Consider the following 19,568-nt stretch of genomic DNA (forward strand, 5'->3'; position numbering starts at 1 on the left):
CTGTGTAACCGCATAACTGTAGTGTAAATAAACCCACTGTATATAAACATCGGAGAACTTCTAATCAAACCAAAAATATGAATATAGTTTTTGAAAATAATTAATGTGATAATATATAACCAGTCAGTTTTCCAATATAACTTGGCAAATAGCCATCATCCAACTATCTAACTGAAAATTTAAATAGACAATGTTCAGAGCTGCTGAGATTTTAACCCGCGTCACTTATACTTGCACTAAATGGGAGTAGTAAATGGCCATCACCAGCTCAGCCAATACGGTTGTACCACAATCTCTGTTGTTGGAAAAATTAAATATTTTTTTAGTTAATATCCACATAGTAATCTAACTATCCACAGTTACTATCTGCTCTGGTGAACAAAAGTTTTTTTTGTTCTAATTTCGTTTTTTGCCTTTTCTCACACAATCGCAACCGCATAACTGTAGTGTAAATGAACCCCGCTGTATATAAACATCAGAGTATAATCAAACCAAAAATATGCTTTAGTTTTTGAAAATAATTAATGTGAAAATATATAACCAGTCAGAATTCTAAAATAATTTGGCATATAACCATCATATCGAATAAAAATGGTATAACTGAAAAATAAAATAGACAATTTTCAGAGCTGCTGGGATTTGAACCCGCGTCACTTGCAGTTGGACTAAACGTGAGAAGTAAATGTATGTCGTATAGGCATTATAAGATTGCATGTAAAATCATAGCAAAAAACTGAAGTTTTAAACCAAAAAGATTGTGGTCCAATCGTATTGGCTGAGCTGGTGATGGCACCTTACTCAGGTACGCTATCCCACTACTGCTTACCGCGGGGACTCTTGGCTGCTGGTTTTCACCCCTGGCCCGGTACACCCCTCCTTAGCCAACCTGAATGCCTCGGACTCCTCCATGGCACCCATATTGACGGCAAGCTTAGTGCGGACGTTCCGTCAACATGAGGAAATCCACCACACAGGACCCCCAGCCTCAGAACATCCCACAATCAGACCTCGCAGAAGCGCGATTACAGAAGATGCTAACCTTCCAGTCGATGACTGTGGAACAAAACGTTGATATGGGTTACCCATTCAAATTACATCTGCTATGGCATTAATTATTTTCAAAAACAATAAACTTTTATTTTTGTTTGATTCGAAGTTTTTACTCCGATGTTTATATACAGTGGGTTTATTTACACTACAGTTATGCGGTTACGCAGTCCCAACCTGAAGAAAAAGCAAAAAAAAAGAAACTAAAACATAAAAAACAACTCTTCACCAGCTGGGGTTTGAACTCCTGTTACTGTGGATAGGTAGATAACAAAAAAAAAAAGAATAATTTATTTTTCCAACAAAAAAGATTGTGGTCCAACCGTATTGGCTGAGCTGGTGATGGCACCTTACTCAGGTACGCTATCCCACTACTGCTTGCCGCGGGGACTCTTGGCTGCTGGTTTTCACCCCTGGCCCGGTACACCCCTCCTTAGCCAGCCTGAATGCCTCGGACTCCTCCATGGCACCCATATTGACGGCAAGCTTAGTGCGGACGTTCCGTCAACATGAGGAAATCCACCACACAGGACCCCCAGCCTCAGAACATCCCACAATCAGACCTCGCAGAAGCGCGATTACAGAAGATGCCAACCTTCCAGTTAGCAATGTTAACGCAATTCATAATATTAAGCTACACTGAAGGAGCGGCCACTAAAATCTAAAGCAAGTAACAAAAACAGCAGAAGTAAGATAAACTCTGAAGTGTCCCCACTTTTATTTATAGGTAGGTACCTATGTGTGCTATATATTTATTTACATTGTCATAAATTCATTGATTCTGCTGATTCACGTAAAATTGAAAATGAGAACTAAGCTAAAAATAGGGTTTTGTGGGCCTAAGCATTGGGCCATAGCTGCAACGGCAGTCGCGACAATCAGAGCTATCGAGCGCAGAGTCTGAACGAGAGGTCAGGCTGCACTAGCTTTTGCATAAATACTAAGTGTCTAAGATGCTCGTTATGACAAGGCGGTTTATTGGGGCCTGAAATTACAAATGGCCAGCCACCCTGTTCCCTCGGCTATCGGTCCTTTGAACCAGAACGAGCTTGCTCACCTACAGGAGCTTGACAAGGATCACCACTTCCACATGGAAATATGGATACAACAACAAAAAGAGCGACTTACGGCTTTACACATAAACAGACTGGTCTCAATATTCGTGGCCAAAGAAGAAGCCGTTCGACACTCGAAGTGCTACTTTAATAAAATTCCCATTTTAACTTCTAGGAACTTACTATGTATTATTCATATTTTTATCACAATACCTTTCCAGTTTCTTCGTATTTGTATGCGATCCCATAAAAAATGGAAGGGAAAAGGAAAAACCATCGTTCATGCTTTTGGTTAGTTTTATTCCTAACTCCTGTTAAAAATGTAGGAGTCGAGTTTTTGATGCCGGAGTCGGAGTCTGGTCCGGAGTTGAGCACGCTTACCCCGACTCCGGCTTAATAATCCGACTTAGACTCCGCAGCCCTGATTGAAATAGTGCGTTGTGTCTTCATCCCTAATTCCCTTGCTAGTTATTTTAAATATACTGATTCAAGAACTCTGCGTCTTGGCGTCAAGTGGTATTGGTTGAACAAACGAGCAAGTGTTGTGAGGTCTCAGGTAACAAGCGGGCATCAATTCTAGCAGTAGGAATTGAATTGAATGTATCTGACACCACGTGGTTGAGCCAGAACTACTTTAATTTGCCGATAGAAGTTAATCTCTTCAGATGCTTTAACTGGCGATTAGTCTCCAAAAACGGAATTCACATGGAAGCTGTTCGCCGCTTCCCATTGCGCTGCTTGATCTATGGCCTGTTGTAGCACTGAACATCTCGCTATAGATCATATAAAAATGTTACTTTGTTTTCTTTCTTGAAAAAAAAAAAACACAATATTCACAATTATTTATGTATATATATATTAATATATATTGTTTATTATGTATTTCTGCTAGGATTAAAAGTTTTTTGTCATCTTAAGGAAAAAACGAATAGCGAAACTTAATATGAATATCCTCTAGGATTGTGTTCACTTACATTTAATACTAACTTCACCTAAATACGTAAACATTATAATGGAAGTGTAATGAATTAAGTGATCAATGCATCTATTTATTCCTTCCTCTGTGTACTTCTCCTGTTTTCTTTGCTGTGTATGGTTGTGGGTGTGTGTGTTGTGTGTTATACTGCTTATGTTAAATACAAGCGATGATAATCGTTGGCACCAAACGCACAATTACACTTGGGACACTTGCGCTGTCGTGTCTCATAACGAGTACGCAGGCAATCGTAACAGAAGACGTGAAAGCATTTCGAGAGCACGGCATCTTTGCGTTTAACTTTACACGAAGGACAAGTGAGCGTCTCTTTATATTCTCGAATCTCTTCCAGCATAACCTCATCAATGGTGGTGCCAGCCATCTCAATTTTCTTCATGCGTTCCGCCTTCCGCTTGAATTGAGCCAGTTCCTCCTGCAGACGTTTGGTTTTATAGGCCTCTGCTTCCAGAGAGCTGGTCTTCTCAGCCACCACCTGTTGAGCCTCTTTCATTTGGGCATGGTACTTTTCTAAATGTAGCTTGAGATCGGCCGCCGACTGGGCGGACTCTATGGCTTTGCGTTTATGCATTTCCATTGCTTGCTGCCGCAGCACCAGTTCCTTTTCTATTGACGCCACGGTGGCTTGCAGACTACGCTCTTTCTCTTCTAGCTTACGTAACACTATATGCATTGCTTCTATCTGTGTATCTCTAGTGGCCATTTGATCTTCCAGTATTTGCTTTTCTTCTCTGAGCAGCTTGTGCATTTGGTTGGCTTTTATACGCTCGGACATAAGCTTGAAATTTGCATCATCTTTCTCCCGCAGTTGCTGAATGAGTCTTGAGTTCTGTTCCTGCATATCTTCGAAGGCTTGGCCTGTGACTTCCATCTCATTAAGCAGCGCTTCTTCCTCATGAGATCCCACAAAAGGACGAGCATAATTTGGACCCCCAGGACCCCAATTGTTGTCCGGTGGTTTCTGACTGGCAACTTGCTTTTGAAGTTCATACTTTTGTTCTTCAAGTTGCTTGATTTTTCGCAAAGCTTCCTCATCTGCCAATTTCTTACGCTCTTCGCGTTTGCTTTCCTGAATTTTCTTTAGCTGCTGCCGCAGATCTTCTATTTCTGATCTCAATTTCTTCTCTGTTGCCATTAACTGCACTTTGTCTCGTTGATCCTTCGAGACACCTTTGTACATGTCGAGCAACAGCTTCATTTCCTTTTGATCGTTTAGAGCTTTTCTGTATTTGGAAACAGACAAAATGAGTAACTACTAAATTTTTTTTTGCTTTTTCATTGGTACTTACTTTAGTTGTGCTTTCAAGTCTCGCACCATTTCGGACTCTTGCACTTTGACTTCTTTTGCTTTTTGAACATCCTTGGCATCTTTTTCCTGCTTAACAGCCCCGGCTCCACCCGCTCCTGTGGGGGTTGAACCTGCAGCAGTAGCGGCCGCCTGTTCTTTCTTTTCGGGTCCACCTGGTGATGACTGCTCCTTCTTGATGCCCTCTTTTTGGTCTTTCGATATGTCATCATCCATTGTTTCATCTTCAGATTTTACGGGAGCGCTTCCCTCATCTTTAACGCTTTGACCCTCGCTCAAGGCCGTCGTACTGCCAACGGCGCCACTCGATGTACCCGGATATTCCTCTTTAACAGCAGAGCATCCTTCTTGTTTAACGTCATCGCCATTTGTGCCCTGGCTGGGAGTACTTTGTTGTTTATTTCCCTCCAATTTTGCTACTGCCTCCTCTAACTCTCTACGCAATTTTACATTGTCTGCAGATGCATCTTTGTACTTACGTTTATAGCGATAACCCTCGCCCTTCAACTGGGCATTGTGATTCTGTAAGGAAGTTATAAGATGTCGCATTTCCCGATTGATAGGTGCCGTCTGTTCATTAGCAGCCATATTTTGCTCATACTCTATGCGTAAAGCCTCATATTCTTTACGAATTTGAGCTAGGACATCTTCCATTTGAATCATTTCACTGCGCACCTTTTTCTGGGCAATCAACTCTTCACTTTCCATTACTTCGATTTGTCGCAGATGTTGATTCTTGCTGGTTTGCAATTGGTTTCTAGTTTCATCCAACATCGTCTTGATTTGCATGGACTCATTGTAAAGTACAGAAAATTGGGATTGCAGACATTTGTATTCCGTAGTTTCCACAATAACAGATTCCGGCAATTGACGAATCTATAAAAGGTAACATAAATTAAAATAAAATAAATATTTAAACCAATATGTATACCTCTACTATATATAATTGTATTGAATGTGCCTTTGCATAGGAAAGACTAAATTCTTTCAGCTATGTCCCAGACTATTTTGCCTTGTTCTAAGTTGTTGCGCCAAAAGCCTTCTAAATATAAAGCTTAGCAGTATGTTGTATACTATATGATAATGATGAACCCGTCCAATCGAACCCCCATGGTAAAAAGATATATATCATCGGATTAAACACTTTTCTCCTAAGGACACAACAAACAAGGAACGATAAAAATCTGACGTGTAGGCTGACCATACCATTGCGTTACAATGACATTCGTGAACTATTCACCCTTATACCCGTTGTCGAAGGCCAAAAATCGGAATAAGGGGAGGTTGTCTGCCTTTCCCTACACAATGAAATACTACTTCTACTACTGAGAAGTTCCATTCGGGGATGAGTATATATGGGTCCAATATAAATTATTCCAAATTCCCATGAAATCTTATAAAACATCATGGCACTAATAATATATAGTTCCATGTAGCCCATCATCAAAATTGCCAACTTGTACGTTGATACCTATTTATTTTGAGACCGTAGCTTGTTACACCATTCTGATCATTGCTAAATCTTACAAGATTTTGACGGCAGTCCAGAACATATAGGGCCAGAGATGAATATCTTGTATTGATGATGATTGATGTGATTATATAAAAGGAATGACAAAGTTAATCTTATCCACAATCCCATTGTGGTGGGTACAAAAATAACACTTTCCCTTGAAATGTTTGCCATAAATCATTTTTAACGATTCTAGCATTAAAATGCGAATGTTAATTTTGATGTGAAGGAATACTGATATTCACTTGCATTTATAAATGTAAAAATTAACTGCCCGGCACGGGATATCTGTGAGCACCATACATGCTGGAACTTTGAGATCCGATCTATGTGGTGCTCATAGCTGTCAGGATAAGCTTAACTGCGAGCAACCCGACTCGTCCACAGGGTGCGGATAGTGGAATGCTTCATCCGGAGTAGCTGTAACTGCATTGGCGGACAATCAGCGGTATCGAGCGGAAAGTCTCAGTGAGAGGTCGGGCGCCACCAGCTCTTGCACAAATACTGAGTGCCTATGATGTTCGATATCACAAGGCGAGTCATTGGCGACCTTAAATAACAAATGACCACCGTGTTTCCGTAACGAGCTTGCCCAGCTACAGGAGATTGACAAGGATCGCCACCTCCACATGCAAATGTGGCTACAACGACATTAACTGTCATCAGAAAAGAAATAATTTTTGTGAAATTTAACTCTAAAAGTGGGCTTTCGTTTGTCTATGTTTAAGTCTAACGCCTTCCTTATGAAATATAAAAAATAAATCTAATTAATAAAAAAATCTAAAATAAAATAAATACAGGTAAAAAAATTATTAAAAAAGTAAAATGTTCTTTACATAGTCCTTTGTTTTGTTAACTTACATCCATCTTGAGTTTCTCAACCTCCTTTAGGGTCTCCCTATGGGTGGCATGTAGCTTATCCAGTTCCTGCAAACGATTGTTTGCCAATTCTCGATACTCTTCTAGTTCCTTTTGCAAATCTTCCACCTGATGGCTACTGACGTGGGTATGTCCAGACCCTTTCGACGTAGAGGAACTTTTATTGGGATCGCCATGCATTTGGTGGTATGCCTTTAACTTCTCTATAGCTTCCGCTAAGTGATTTTCCAACTTATCGTTACGACAATGAATTTTCTCCAAATCGTATTGAAGTTCATCTATCTGATTTTTTAATTCGGCATTTTCAGTCTCCTTTGCAGTTAAAGCATCCTGGTACTCTTTCATTTTCAATGACATTGTATGGAATTTTTCATGTAGCGACGTATTGAGATTTTGTAAATTGCGATTCTCGGTCATAATCTCAATGTGGTTTTGTTTGAGGGTTTCCTCGATGTTGGGCAAAGTGTTATTAGTTGAGGAATCGGTTTGGGATTCTTCGCCGGCACTTTCGCCTGATGTCCCAGCACCAGCTGGCGCCGTCGATGGGACTTCGCCCTTTAGAGCCATTGTGATTTTTTCATTTCTTTGCATTACGCGGTCAATGACTTGCACAACTTTGGCTACAGCTCGCTTTGATACCTGTACACGATTGGCCAATTTATCGTCCAGCTCCTCTTTGTCCCACGTAGACAACTGAGTTAAGAACGAAGTCGTGACCTCATTTTCATTGCGATTCTCCAATTCATCTGCCGTTTCGGCATCAAACCTTTGAAGTAAGACACGTATGTCCTCATTCAACTGATTCCAATAGCGATTTACAACATTGAGGACAGCATCGTCTTGCGTCTGCCTCTTCTCTAGCTGTTCAATGCGATGCCTCAGTTCGGCCTCGGTGCGCATACGTTGCTCTATACGCTGAGCCAATTTCTTGTTTTGAAATTCCAAAACCTTTATGTCCATCTCTTCCAAAGTGGACACAGGTCCTATCAAATGAGGCTCGAAATGAACCTTCTTAATTGGTGGCTGGCCAAGATTCGTGTTGGCAGAGGCACCACCACCTCCGCTGTTGTCGTCAGCAGCGCGTTTAGACATGTTGCTGGATAAAAATACAAAATGTTTCGTAAACTACAATGTGTAAAAGCAAAGAGTTTAATGCATTTGTAAATTTAAAGTTCCAAAATTGTGCATAATTGTTTTTTTTTTAATGATAATTGAATTGTGTTTTACTTACATTTCCAACAAGCCGACAAAAAATATGTATAAGATTATGTCGATTTTTTTTGGATAAAAATCGAAAATGCAAATAGCAATACCATTTGACGATTTATCGATTTTTTCACTCTCAGAAAAAAAATCGATCCGAGAGGTTACCACTGTTTTAAAAAACCGCAGAACACAGATTTTTTTCTTGACCCATTTTAGACAAGTGTTGCGTGTTATTATATTAGACATGACATAATTACCAGTTAGTGTATCGTAAAACAGTACAATTTTTTCTCGCAAAGTGCACTCACTATCTGTCAACGAGTTTTGGTTGTGTATGTGTGTGTGTATTATAGTTTAGAACCATGACACACACAAACAACGAAAAATGGCGCAAACATACTCAAAATCATAGTTGCACTAATCACTGATTTTGACTGATGTGCGATCAATATTTAGTTGTTGGGCAACTGCCACTATCTGTAAATGAATATACCTTGTTTAGACAATTAATGAACAAGTGCAAATTGAAAAGATGGACGAAGCAAATTAAGGGAAGAGAACATTTTAAAAGAACTGTGAATGAACAATGTATATCTGATTACATAGTTTTCGACCGATTGTAGAAATATTTTTACTTTATATATTTTTTTATTATATTTACTTGTGTTTTTCTACAGTTATTATTATGGCGAAATAATTAAAGGTGGTCTCATTTGTACAACAATCATAAATCACATGCTGCCATCCGCCATCTTGCCATCAAGCTGATCGACGTTTTACCAACACACACAAAAAAAATTTGTGTGTATACGTGTGTGTACATGAACAGATAATATTCGAGAAAGAAAGATGACAACAAAGAGAATGCAAACAAAAATCTGACATCCTAATACCGTCAAACCTATCCGGCTGTTAACAGCTGTTCGAGAGACCACCTTTTTAGTGCTCGGAATCGACTTCGAAGTTGGAGTCGAGAACTTTTCCCGTAGTCGGAATCTGCAGCACTGTTAAGAAAAAGACCATTTTAGATATTGCTTCCGATTTAAGGTCTTACGCCCATCAAAGGCGCATAAATCAACTGATTTTGCTCGACATCCGCGAGGATAGATTCTCTAAAGTGTCATCATTAATGAGAATTTGGGTTTTGGTTACCATATAGACATTATTCATTATTCATTATGGTTCATTGCATGTCCATTAATTGTCTTACAACGTTCATTAGAAGTAGTTTCAGGAATTTTTCTATTTCTTAAGAAATTGAAACGAATCATGAATATTGTGGTGAAATTTGTGTACAATGTTCGTCTTCATGACAATATTTCGAGATATGTTAATGATGACATTCTAAGCTGATTTAGCGATGTCTGTCTGTTTTCCAAAACGCAATTTAACTTTCAAACAAGTACTGCAATAGGTCGGTTAGCATATTAATGGTTTGATTCGGTCCACGTTTGAATATAGCTCTCCTATAAAACGATTTGGCTCCTGAGTACCTGGAGAGCCCAATTTTTATCCGACTTGTCAGAAGTATGACATGTTGTGTTCTGTCATGATATAGTACATCCGTGTCAAGTATGGTCAAAATCGATCTATAAACGATCATCAAATTTTACTGTTAAAGCCCAAGTCTTATACGATTTGGCTATAAATAATTTCGTATTTTAAATTTTATTATGATTTAAAACCCGTGCACTAAGTATGGTCGAAATCGGACTTGAATATGAAATAACTCCTATATGAACATCTGGTAGGCGCAATTCTTATCCGACTTGCAATGTTCATACGAATGTTTATATGTATGGTCTAAATAGGTACATAACGTGATTTAATTGCTTCTTGAGACCCTTTAAAACGCAATACTTATCAGATTTGGGTAAAATTTTGTATATATTGGGTTGCCCAAAAAGTAATTGCGGATTTTTTAAAAGAAAGTCAATGGATTTTTAATAGAACTTAGAATGAACTTTAATCAAATATACATTTTTTACACTTTTTTTCTAAAGCAAGCTAAAAGTAACAGCTGATAACTGACAGAAGAAATAATGCAATTACAGAGTCACAAGCTGTGAAAAAATTTGTCAACGCCGACTATATGAAAAACCCGCAATTACTTTTTGGGCAACCCAATAGATATCTTTAATGACGTTAAAGTAAGCTCCGTATAAGGCGATTTTTGGCAAGTAAATAAACCTTGATTGCCATCACAATTGACACATTGAACATTGGAAAAAGATGACAACATATCATGGCAGAAAATGTGTTCAGTAAATAAAAGAGTAAGTGTTGAGTAATCGATTGCAAATTTTAACATTTATTATTTTTTTTGTCCATCCACTGACCATCATTAAAAATCTAATGAGTGCGTGCTATGGGATTATTTAAAACGATTGGTATTTTAATGCCTGACGTATTGTCATGCAATCCACCTCATCAATTTTAATCGAATTTGCCTTAATGTTAATTTCCTCTTCCTGCATAACTTGGACGTGCATCAAGTAACGCAATGATGCCTTATTCTCCTGCACCTTATTGTTTAATTTGCATAGAGAAGCCTTCAAAGCTTCCAACTCGTGGTAGAGAGCATCTTGAACTTCGTCACAAGTCAACTCAACGCCAGGACGTGTAGCACGATTGCCCAAGCGAGCCAAACACAATTGTTGAGCTCTATTCTTATCACACAGCTCCTTGTCGAGCATTTGAAGATTCTGTTGTACTTCATGGATGTGGTTCATGGTGTCACTATGCTTGTTCTCCAAACAATTCTTCACATGTCTCTGCTCTGCGATGCGTCGAGCAAAGGCTTCGTTGGTGCGATCTGTTTGATTTTGCATATCCTCGCAGACTTGTTTAAGTAACAAATCGACATAGGCTCTTAGTTGAGCAGCGGAGTTCAACTCCCTGGCATTATTTTCCAAATTTTTGTAAGTTGTATGTTGCCATTCACTCAGAGAATATTGGCTAAAAATGGAGAAGAAAATTATAAAAAGTATTAATTTCACGGCTTTCCTGCACTCATAGAAAAAAGTCTGCTGAAAATAGCAAACACTGTCTGCTGACTGTTAGTAGTTAATTTTTCTGCTATTACAGCAGTAGTTCTACTATAACAGCAATAGTTATAAAATGAAAATGAATGGGTTTATTAGAAGAAATAAAATGAAAGAGATTTTTGGAAAGAAAATGGGAAAAGGGTTCGGGTTGCACACCCACACTGCACACACACTGATGTTATCCTTTTGTTGTTATAGCAGTGTGTTGTAAACCGAGGAGGCAGCCCTTGTAGATGAAGGATTCCATCGGGTCATTCCGGCACGTACAACCGGCTTCTATGTTGATGTTGTTTATTGCACACGCTGCTTGTAAAGGGTGATTTTTTTGAGGTTAGGATTTTCATGCATTAGTATTTGACAGATCACGTGGGATTTCAGACATGGTGTCAAAGAGAAAGATGCTCAGTATGCTTTGACATTTCATCATGAATAGACTTACTAACGAGCAACGCTTGCAAATCATTGAATTTTATTACCAAAATCAGTGTTCGGTTCGAAATGTGTTCATTCACCGTTCAGCGATGAGGCTCATTTCTGGTTGAATGGCTACGTAAATAAGCAAAATTGCCGCATTTGGAGTGAATGATTTGCAAGCGTTGCTCGTTAGTAAGTCTATTCATGATGAAATGTCAAAGCATACTGAGCATCTTTCTCTTTGACACCATGTCTGAAATCCCACGTGATCTGTCAAATACTAATGCATGAAAATCCTAACCTCAAAAAAATCACCCTATAAAAGAGTTTTGAGTACAGGCGCATGTGCGCTAGAGCTGACAAACTATCGATAATCGCAACATTAGATGTTTTCAATAGTTTTAATAATAAATATCGATAGTATCGATACTATCGTTATTTTCCCATTTTCTATATTTCAAACGAAAATGAGAACTAAAAATCAGGAGATCGATTTATATAGAAGTATCAATATCAATGCACCAAAGACCAAATAAAACCGTGAATAATAAAATCGGTTGGAAGTCTTGCGAGAAATCATTATACAAAATGTTAGCCTTATCGGATCTATAGCCGCAATGCATCTTAAAGGATACATTTAGTGTCGCATCGCCTATTTTTGTTTAATTTTGCAAAACATTTAACTTTTCCGATAATATCTATCGGAAAAATATCAATCGATATTCAGTCAAAAAAAATATCGATAGTGCCATCGATATTTCGCCAGTTCTAATGTGCGCTTCGTTTTATGTCACAGTAAAAGAGTCACCGTTATTGTAAACAATACGCAGCACACATGCGTCATAAGCATCTAGTAGGTATGAAGCGGCATTCCCCTGTTGAGAATGCCTTTGCAATGATGTTGTTCTTCTTTACTGAACACGAGAGATGGATTAGTGTTGATGTTGTGTTAAAAGGCAAAATATCAGAAAATCCAAACAAGTCGGTTTCCTCGCAGAAACGCGTTGGTAGTCAAAAAAAAATGCTGTCACAAACACATTTAAGGAAGTTTCTTGAATGAAATGTTGACCTGCGCAAATGTGTGTTTCTGAAGGAAGTTCTTGATTGAGGTATTGACCAGTAGGCAAATGGAGATGTGTGCTTCAGTGCCTGGTTTTTTCATAAAATATCGATATAAGTAGAAATGAGCTACAGAGCCAGTAGCCACAACAGTGTGGGCATTAGTAGAGCAATAAAACTAACGAGAAAATGTTCACCACCTTTCGAAATGAATACCAACGGGTGCAATATATGTGTATCTAGGATCTGTTGATCAGGTAAATTCTTTTCAGTAATATTGCATAAATTAGAATATTCTCTCCCAACATAATTTGTTGTTGTAGTTGTAGCAGTTTATTGAGTTCTATCTTTCGTTTGCCTGATTCTGTTGAATATTCAGATCCAGGAACTCTGGGGCTAAGATGGGGTGCCTCCAGAGAGTCTGAGTTGTGTGGGTGAGGCTGGGCATTTTAACAGGTGACGTGAGGTCCCTGTTCACATTTGGGACATATGCCCTACACGTCGCCATTAATCCCTGCTCTGTAGGAGTTAAGGTGACTGCATCTACCTGATGGTAATTAAGCTATAACTACTCTGGTTTTCTTCAGGTGCAATGGGAGGCGGTCATTCTCCAAGGACTTCATTCACCCAGTAGTTATTAACCACAACCGTTACCATGTCTATATGAATGTTATCTAGTTCCACTTGACTAGAGGTAGCGCTGAACCTCACGCTCTATATCATGTGGGTCTACCTAAAGGCTTCTGGGCGGTGGATACCTATTCATGAGATGATGATTTGAATGGTCTCTGCGATAACAGCCCAAAAGGTGCTGCTTAGTCAGCTTGTATTACCGTCTTCGCACGGGTAGGATCTTTGTCGCCTGATGGAAGTGGTACATATGAGAAATGAGGAGACAGCCCGTCGCAGTTCGAAGAGCGGAATTCTGACATATCTGAATATTATTCTGACATATCTGAATATTATACTGCGTGTCACAGAGCGGACGAGACCACATCGGCGCTGCATAACTTACCACAGATCGGGCAATTGCTTTGTACGTGTTCAATAAGGTTTCTTTGTCAGCACTCCTAGTGCTGCCGTCAAATGATTTGAGGACTTTGTTTCTACTTTTGGGGCATAGGTAGAGGTTAAACAGTGCCGGAGATATCACCCAGCCTTGGAAACTCCAAGTTTCACCGACGGTGCTTCGACTTCTTATCCCTAAATTCCACAAATTGCCGCAAAGATAATTCGCGACCCAGTATTTCAGTCCTGGTTGGAGGGACGTGTTTGCGATGTCCTCAAATAGTTTGGCATGGTTGATCGTTTCGAATACCTTCGATAGGTCTAATGCCACGTGCACCGTCCTATCACATGGCCTGGGCTAGTTGAAGCCACGGAAAATGTGTGCGGTGATGGCATGCAAAGCAGTTGTTGTGCTATGCAGTCTTCGAAATCCATGCTGATGCTCGACTCGATTTGTAAAAAATGCCCAAAGAAATCAAAACACACGACCAGTCGTAAAATGCAAACAAAAATAATAGCAAATAAAAAGCAAAATCTTTTTTCATTTCATCATATTTCTTTTCAATCTTTTTCCAATATTTCAGCAAATTTTTGTATTTAATACAGCAGATCAGCTAATTTTGTTAGTTGATATAGCCATATGTATTGATAAAACTGGAGCACTATGTTTGCTAAAACAGCAGCACTATGTTTGCTGCAAAGAAAAACTGTTTTTGCAGCACATTTTTGTTGCTTTGAATAACAAATTTCGTTGAGTGTGAAACGATATGTAAGACCATTTGAGAAGGTGATACATATTTAGGTATTTTTTTGTACATAAAAGCCCCTTTCGTTTAGATTACGGAGCCTGTTCAATCGAAAGGATGCGTTTGTGATCCCATTGCCAAACTGTTGTTTTAGAATACGCCTATGACTATAGACATTATTCTCTGTCTACTTTCTCTAAGTTTAGAATTGTTAGAAATTTCAAACTTGCAGCAAAATTTTTCTTCTTTTTTACAATGGTTTTGAGAATTTTATTGAGAACTTACCAATGATGATGAGCCAGTTCGCCACCACCCACATCTCGTTGGTTTCCTCTTAAGGTCAAATTTTTCTCATCGATTAATAGAGACCGATCCTTTTGCGCCAGATCTTTGTCTAACAAATACATGGTGGCCCGCAATTTTCGCAATTGCTCATTGGTTTCTTTCAGAGCTTTGTCCATCAGACACTGGCAGCCTTTGATAACCTTCAATTCGCAGCGTAGAGAGCGATCGACCTCATCCTCGCAAAGATCTACACCAAGACGGCCCTCGCGTAATACCAAGCAGCGTTGACAAATGGCCAACGATTTCTCCTTAAGAAATCCGATGGCATTCAAAATCCGCATGCGGTATGTATTCAAAGCTTCATCCTCCAGCAGAGCAGTTTTTTTCTGCTTATTCAGTTCGTCTAGAAGGAAACGAATTTCGCTCGCTCTTTCCCGCATCTGATGTTCAACCTCTCGTTGCCAATTCCGGGTGGTATCATTGACATCATCCATCACACGACGCGATTCCCTGAAATGGGCATGGCTTGAAAGGATATTCAGGAAGTCTAAATTTCAACTTACTCCATTATGCGTTCGGCCATTCGTTCCTGATCACATGTTATGCGAAGCTTGACCTTATTATTGAAGTCCCAATCTTCATCGGAATATTTGGGTGGTAATCTGGCCATCGGGCCAAGGCTGGTCCCGGTCAAGTGCAGACCGTTCATACGCTTTGCCCTCATATTGTTCAACATTATGGCCAAGTGTCTGCTTTTCCAAAATTTCTGTACAATGCCAGCGAATATGCGATGTTTTCTTCACGAACGTCTTCTCTCCAATCCGGAAGAATCAAAACTCAATTCGATTGTTAGTTTTCAATTCATAATGTCACCATAACTACCTGCCCCGTATCAAAGGAACCAATCCAAAAACAGAACAGTGGAGCATGGTTGTGTCGGTGGGTGCTGGCCAATTTACATTCCTTTTTTGAGGGTGGTTTGATTGGATTGTAGGCGCAAAGAATAGCTATAACTACAAACATACATATGAAAATGTTTGCAACATTTTCTTAACCTCTTTCGAACTGAGCATAAGTTGGGCCATAGGGACCTATTTATAGTAAGCGAAAACTCTTGGCATACGAATCAATTAGAAAATGTCGTCAAAGTGTTCCATAAACATTGAGTGTAAAAATTGCCCTATTCGACTGATTAAAGGAGACCACCGTAGCGCAGAGGTTAGCATGTCCGCCTATGACGCTGAATACCTGGGTTCGAATCCTAGCGAGACTATCAGAAAAGTTTTTCAGCGGTGGTGTTCCCCTCCTAATGCTGGCAACATTTGTGAGGTACTATGCCATATAAAACTACTCTCCAAAAAAGATGTGGCACTGCAGCACGCCGTTCGGACTCGGCTTTAAAAAAGAGGCCCCTTATCATTGAGCTTTAACTTGAATCGGACTGCACTCATTGATATGTGAGAAGTTTGCCCCTGTTCCTTAGTGGAACGTTCATGGGCAAAATTCGTATTACATTCCGTTAAAGAACAGAAAAAATTGCATTCAGCTGTTTACGGTACACTACCTGCCACAAAAAATAGTCTTAAGGCGTTAAATCGCACGATCTATGCGGCCAATTGACCCGTTCCGAACTTGAAATAAAATGTTCACCGAACTCGCCCCTCAATAAGGCCATTGTTAGGCGTGCTGGGCGGCATGTGGCACCTTCTTGTTGAAACCACATGTCATGCAAGTCAAGCTCTTGCATTTCGGGCGAAAAAAGTTGGATATCATCTCACGATAGCGCTCACCCATGACATATTCATTTACAGGTAGTGGCAGTTGCCCAACAACAAAATGTTGAGTGCACTATCTGTTCGCGCCATTTTCGTTGTTTGTGTGTTTTGGTTCTTAACTATAATACACATACACAACCAAAACACGTCGACAGATAGTGCACTTCGCGAGAAAAAAATTGTACTCAGATTTTTACGGTACACTATCTGGTAATTATGTCATGGCGCTCACCATTCACTGTTACGTTACGATTCGCGTCATCTTTGAAGAAGAATTTGCAAGCGTAATTCGTTTGTAAGACGATTTAGAGTTAAATTATAGAACTAACTGTAGATGTTTGACAGTGAAACAAAACACGACGACAGTGAAACACAACAACGTGTGTGAGCTGTTTAAACTAATGTTGTCAAAAAGATAATAGCTAAAAATCACCCTCTAAATTGTATTAGATTTGGAATATTATCCATATGCCACAGAAAGGGGCAGATAGATTGGAAAATGTCTTTACATAGGTATCTTTTTGTAGAGCCTACCCGGTAGTTATTCAAGGTCCTGGTAAGTCATCTTTGCTACCAATCTATCGAGTCTAAGCCACACCAATGCCAATTTGTGAATATGTTTTCACGACGAAGAGTACAGATATTGAAATGTGGCACTTATAGTACTTTTTTCAAAAATTTGGTCTACTGTCCACAATGGGTTAAAGTGTTATTGATCATACAACATAACTTTTTGTTGGTTGCCAGGATAGATTATGATTTGTTTATGCTGCCATACCTGTATCGTTATGGTTATGCAGCTATTGTGCCTTGAATTCTCATTAATCGGGTGACATGCGGCGATTTATGTTTCATGGTAAAATGTGAGTGAACAATGTATTGTACATTCCATACATTTCATTGAGAGCGTAAGCGAACTATAATAGAGTTTAGCAAAATGTTAGCGAATGCTGATGTGATTTTCCGTTATAGTATATTTGAACGGACTTCAATGAAGTTTTCTTAGGTAACAATATCACATTAAGACATTTTGATCGCGTCAGTTCTTAGTTTGAAGGAGAGGTTGGTTAGGTTTCAGTATATTGGCATTTTTGCCCTCTGCTAGCATTGTTAGATTTTATATACTATCATTTATTTGTAGCGGAAAATGTATAAGACATGTGATATGGTGTTTAATCCACTTTTGCAATAAACGCATTATTCATGTTTTCCTTTTTCTCCCCAACATGCGCCATATTTATGTGTTGGTACTGAATAAATAATATAAAAGAGTTAGAGAAGCCAGTAAATAATCTAATCATATCCACATTTTTGTATAGATATAAACTTTTTTTTTTTTTAAATTTTTACAATATAATATGGTTAAATATTTATTTATTAAGCTTATAGTAAATATAAACATAATAGCATTGGCTAGTAACCATCAGCTAGAGTAAATAATTTGAAATCATAATAAGGCATTCATACTTTAAATTCCGCAACTTGTGGAAATTCCAACGAAATTGGCATCCCTTAAAGTTAACAATAGGTCGTATCGGATTAAGCTATTGGAAACATTTTCACGAAAGAAATTTTTTAATAAAATAACACCTTATAGTTATTCTAAATACAAATTATGTATATACCTTAGTTATTCTTGACGTTAATGTATGAACCCCAAAGGGGGTTGATGGAGTTATTGACCAAAAATATGAGATTGTTATCAGAATTTTTTTTTTGTAAAAGTTTGCCCCTGAGTTTAAATAGCGATAACGCCCAAATGGGCCATATCGATTCATATTTGGATTTAGCTCCATTGTAAATAATTCCACGGGTGTGACTTAACTCATTAACGCCTGACCCTCGATTTCCTTGTCCCACTTTAATGTAGTTTCATACATTCATTATTTAAAGCTGTTCGTGAGTTTTTAATACAACCCAATGTGTGAAAAACTACACAAACAACCACTCAAAAATAAACACCGATATTCGATGGTTATATTTACCCCCGCTAAATTTGTGTACCCACCACCGAAGGATGGGGGTATATTCATTTTGTCATCCCGTTTGCAACACATCGAAATATACATTTCCGACCCTATAAATATATATATATATAAAGATATTGTGGGCTGAAACTTTGCACAGATTTTTTTTTTCGTCCATAGGCAGGTTAAGTTCTAAAATAGGCTATATCGAACTATATCTTGATATAGCCACCATATAGACCGATCCGCCGATTGAGGGTCTTTGGCCTTTAAAAGTTACATTTATTATCCGATTTTGCTGAAATTTGGGACAGTGAGTTGTGTTAGGCCCTTCGACATCCCTCTTTAATTTGCTCCAGATCGGTCCAGATTTGAATATAGCTGCCATATAGACCGATCTCTCGATTTAAGGTCTTGCGCCCATAAAAGGCGCATTTATTGTCCGATGTCGCCGAAATTTGGGACAGTGAGTTGTGTTAGGCCACTCGACATCCTTCGTTAATTTTGTCCAGATCGGTCCAGATTCGAATATAGCTGCTATATAGACCGATCTCTCGATTTAAGGTTTTGGGCCCATAAAAGGCGCAGTTATTGCCCGATGTCGCCGAAATTTGAGAGAGTGAGTTGTGTTGGAAAGTTCGATATCCTTCTTCAATTCGGCTCAGATCGGTCCAGATTTGGATATAGCTGCTGTATAGACCGATCTCTCGATTTAAGGTTTTGGTCCCTTGACGCCTTTTTACTTCTTTTAATATAGAAACCAGCGAGTGCAGCAAGACACTAAAACGGCTTTTCTACCCATTCGGCGTTAAAGCGCTTCTACGTATAGAAAACATTGGAATATAACAAAGCTCTGATAGGATAGGGTGTTTCGGTCTCTGCTATTAAAGTTATGCAGACAAGGGAATTAGTACTTCAATTTTGTATAAGATTTCCATAAGGTTTTATCCTCTCATCTCCTGGAAGAGCCAAAAATGATAACGTCATTACGACCTAATGTTCAAATATATGCTTTTATTACGCCAATATTGAGGTAAAATTTGTACACATAGTATATGAAATACTATTGGGTTGCCCAAAAAGTAATTGCGGATTTTTCATATAGTCGGCGTTGACAAATTTTTTCACAGCTTGTGACTCTGTAATTGCATTCTTTCTTCTGTCAGTTATCAGCTGTTACTTTTAGCTTGCTTTAGAAAAAAAGTGTAAAAAAAGTATATTTGATTAAAGTTCATTCTAAGTTTTATTAAAAATGCATTTACTTTCT

General features: G+C 38.8%; 3 protein-coding genes across 4 annotated transcripts in view; 1 reads left to right on the forward strand and 2 right to left on the reverse strand.

The window, feature by feature from the left end:
• Window positions 1-19,568, forward strand: part of LOC106095522 (uncharacterized) — a 49,436-nt gene that overhangs the window by 3,603 nt on the left and 26,265 nt on the right. The window lies entirely within an intron of this gene.
• On the reverse strand, window positions 2,963-8,096 carry LOC106090454 (E3 ubiquitin-protein ligase Bre1). 2 transcript variants are annotated; one of them, XM_013256637.2, is made up of 4 exons: window positions 8,026-8,096; window positions 6,777-7,890; window positions 4,386-5,278; window positions 2,963-4,319 (listed from the first exon to the last, which is right to left on the reverse strand). In XM_013256637.2, exons 2-4 carry the CDS (start codon window positions 7,884-7,886, stop codon window positions 3,230-3,232), a joined length of 3,093 nt encoding a protein of 1,030 aa, XP_013112091.1. In that variant the 5' UTR covers window positions 7,887-7,890; window positions 8,026-8,096; the 3' UTR covers window positions 2,963-3,229. The 2 variants fall into 2 exon arrangements, with proteins under 2 accessions (XP_013112091.1, XP_013112099.1); XM_013256645.2 differs by having other exon boundaries at window positions 6,777-7,919; window positions 8,026-8,041.
• LOC106089743 (tektin-1) lies at window positions 10,284-15,402 on the reverse strand. The gene is made up of 3 exons (XM_059360999.1): window positions 15,123-15,402; window positions 14,560-15,069; window positions 10,284-10,958 (listed from the first exon to the last, which is right to left on the reverse strand). Exons 1-3 carry the CDS (start codon window positions 15,293-15,295, stop codon window positions 10,379-10,381), a joined length of 1,263 nt encoding a protein of 420 aa, XP_059216982.1. The 5' UTR covers window positions 15,296-15,402; the 3' UTR covers window positions 10,284-10,378.

Source organism: Stomoxys calcitrans, chromosome 1 (assembly GCF_963082655.1).
Source record: "Stomoxys calcitrans chromosome 1, idStoCalc2.1, whole genome shotgun sequence".
Taxonomy (NCBI): domain Eukaryota; kingdom Metazoa; phylum Arthropoda; class Insecta; order Diptera; family Muscidae; genus Stomoxys; species Stomoxys calcitrans.

What these genes read in the sequence shown, in the direction of transcription:
- LOC106089743 (XM_059360999.1), bottom strand. Translation starts at nt 15,295, where the DNA reads ATGTTGAACAATATGAGGGCAAAGCGTATGAACGGTCTGCACTTGACC. An exon ending in ATGGCCGAACGCATAATGGA is followed by an intron (nt 15,070 to 15,122) that starts GTAAGTTGAAAT and finishes TGCCCATTTCAG; the next exon opens with GGAATCGCGTCGTGTGATGG. An exon ending in GAACTGGCTCATCATCATTG is followed by an intron (nt 10,959 to 14,559) that starts GTAAGTTCTCAA and finishes CTCCATTTTTAG; the next exon opens with CCAATATTCTCTGAGTGAAT.
- LOC106090454 (XM_013256637.2), bottom strand. Translation starts at nt 7,886, where the DNA reads ATGTCTAAACGCGCTGCTGACGACAACAGCGGAGGTGGTGGTGCCTCT. An exon ending in TTGAGAAACTCAAGATGGAT is followed by an intron (nt 5,279 to 6,776) that starts GTAAGTTAACAA and finishes TACCTTTTATAG; the next exon opens with ATTCGTCAATTGCCGGAATC. An exon ending in GACTTGAAAGCACAACTAAA is followed by an intron (nt 4,320 to 4,385) that starts GTAAGTACCAAT and finishes TTCCAAATACAG; the next exon opens with AAAAGCTCTAAACGATCAAA.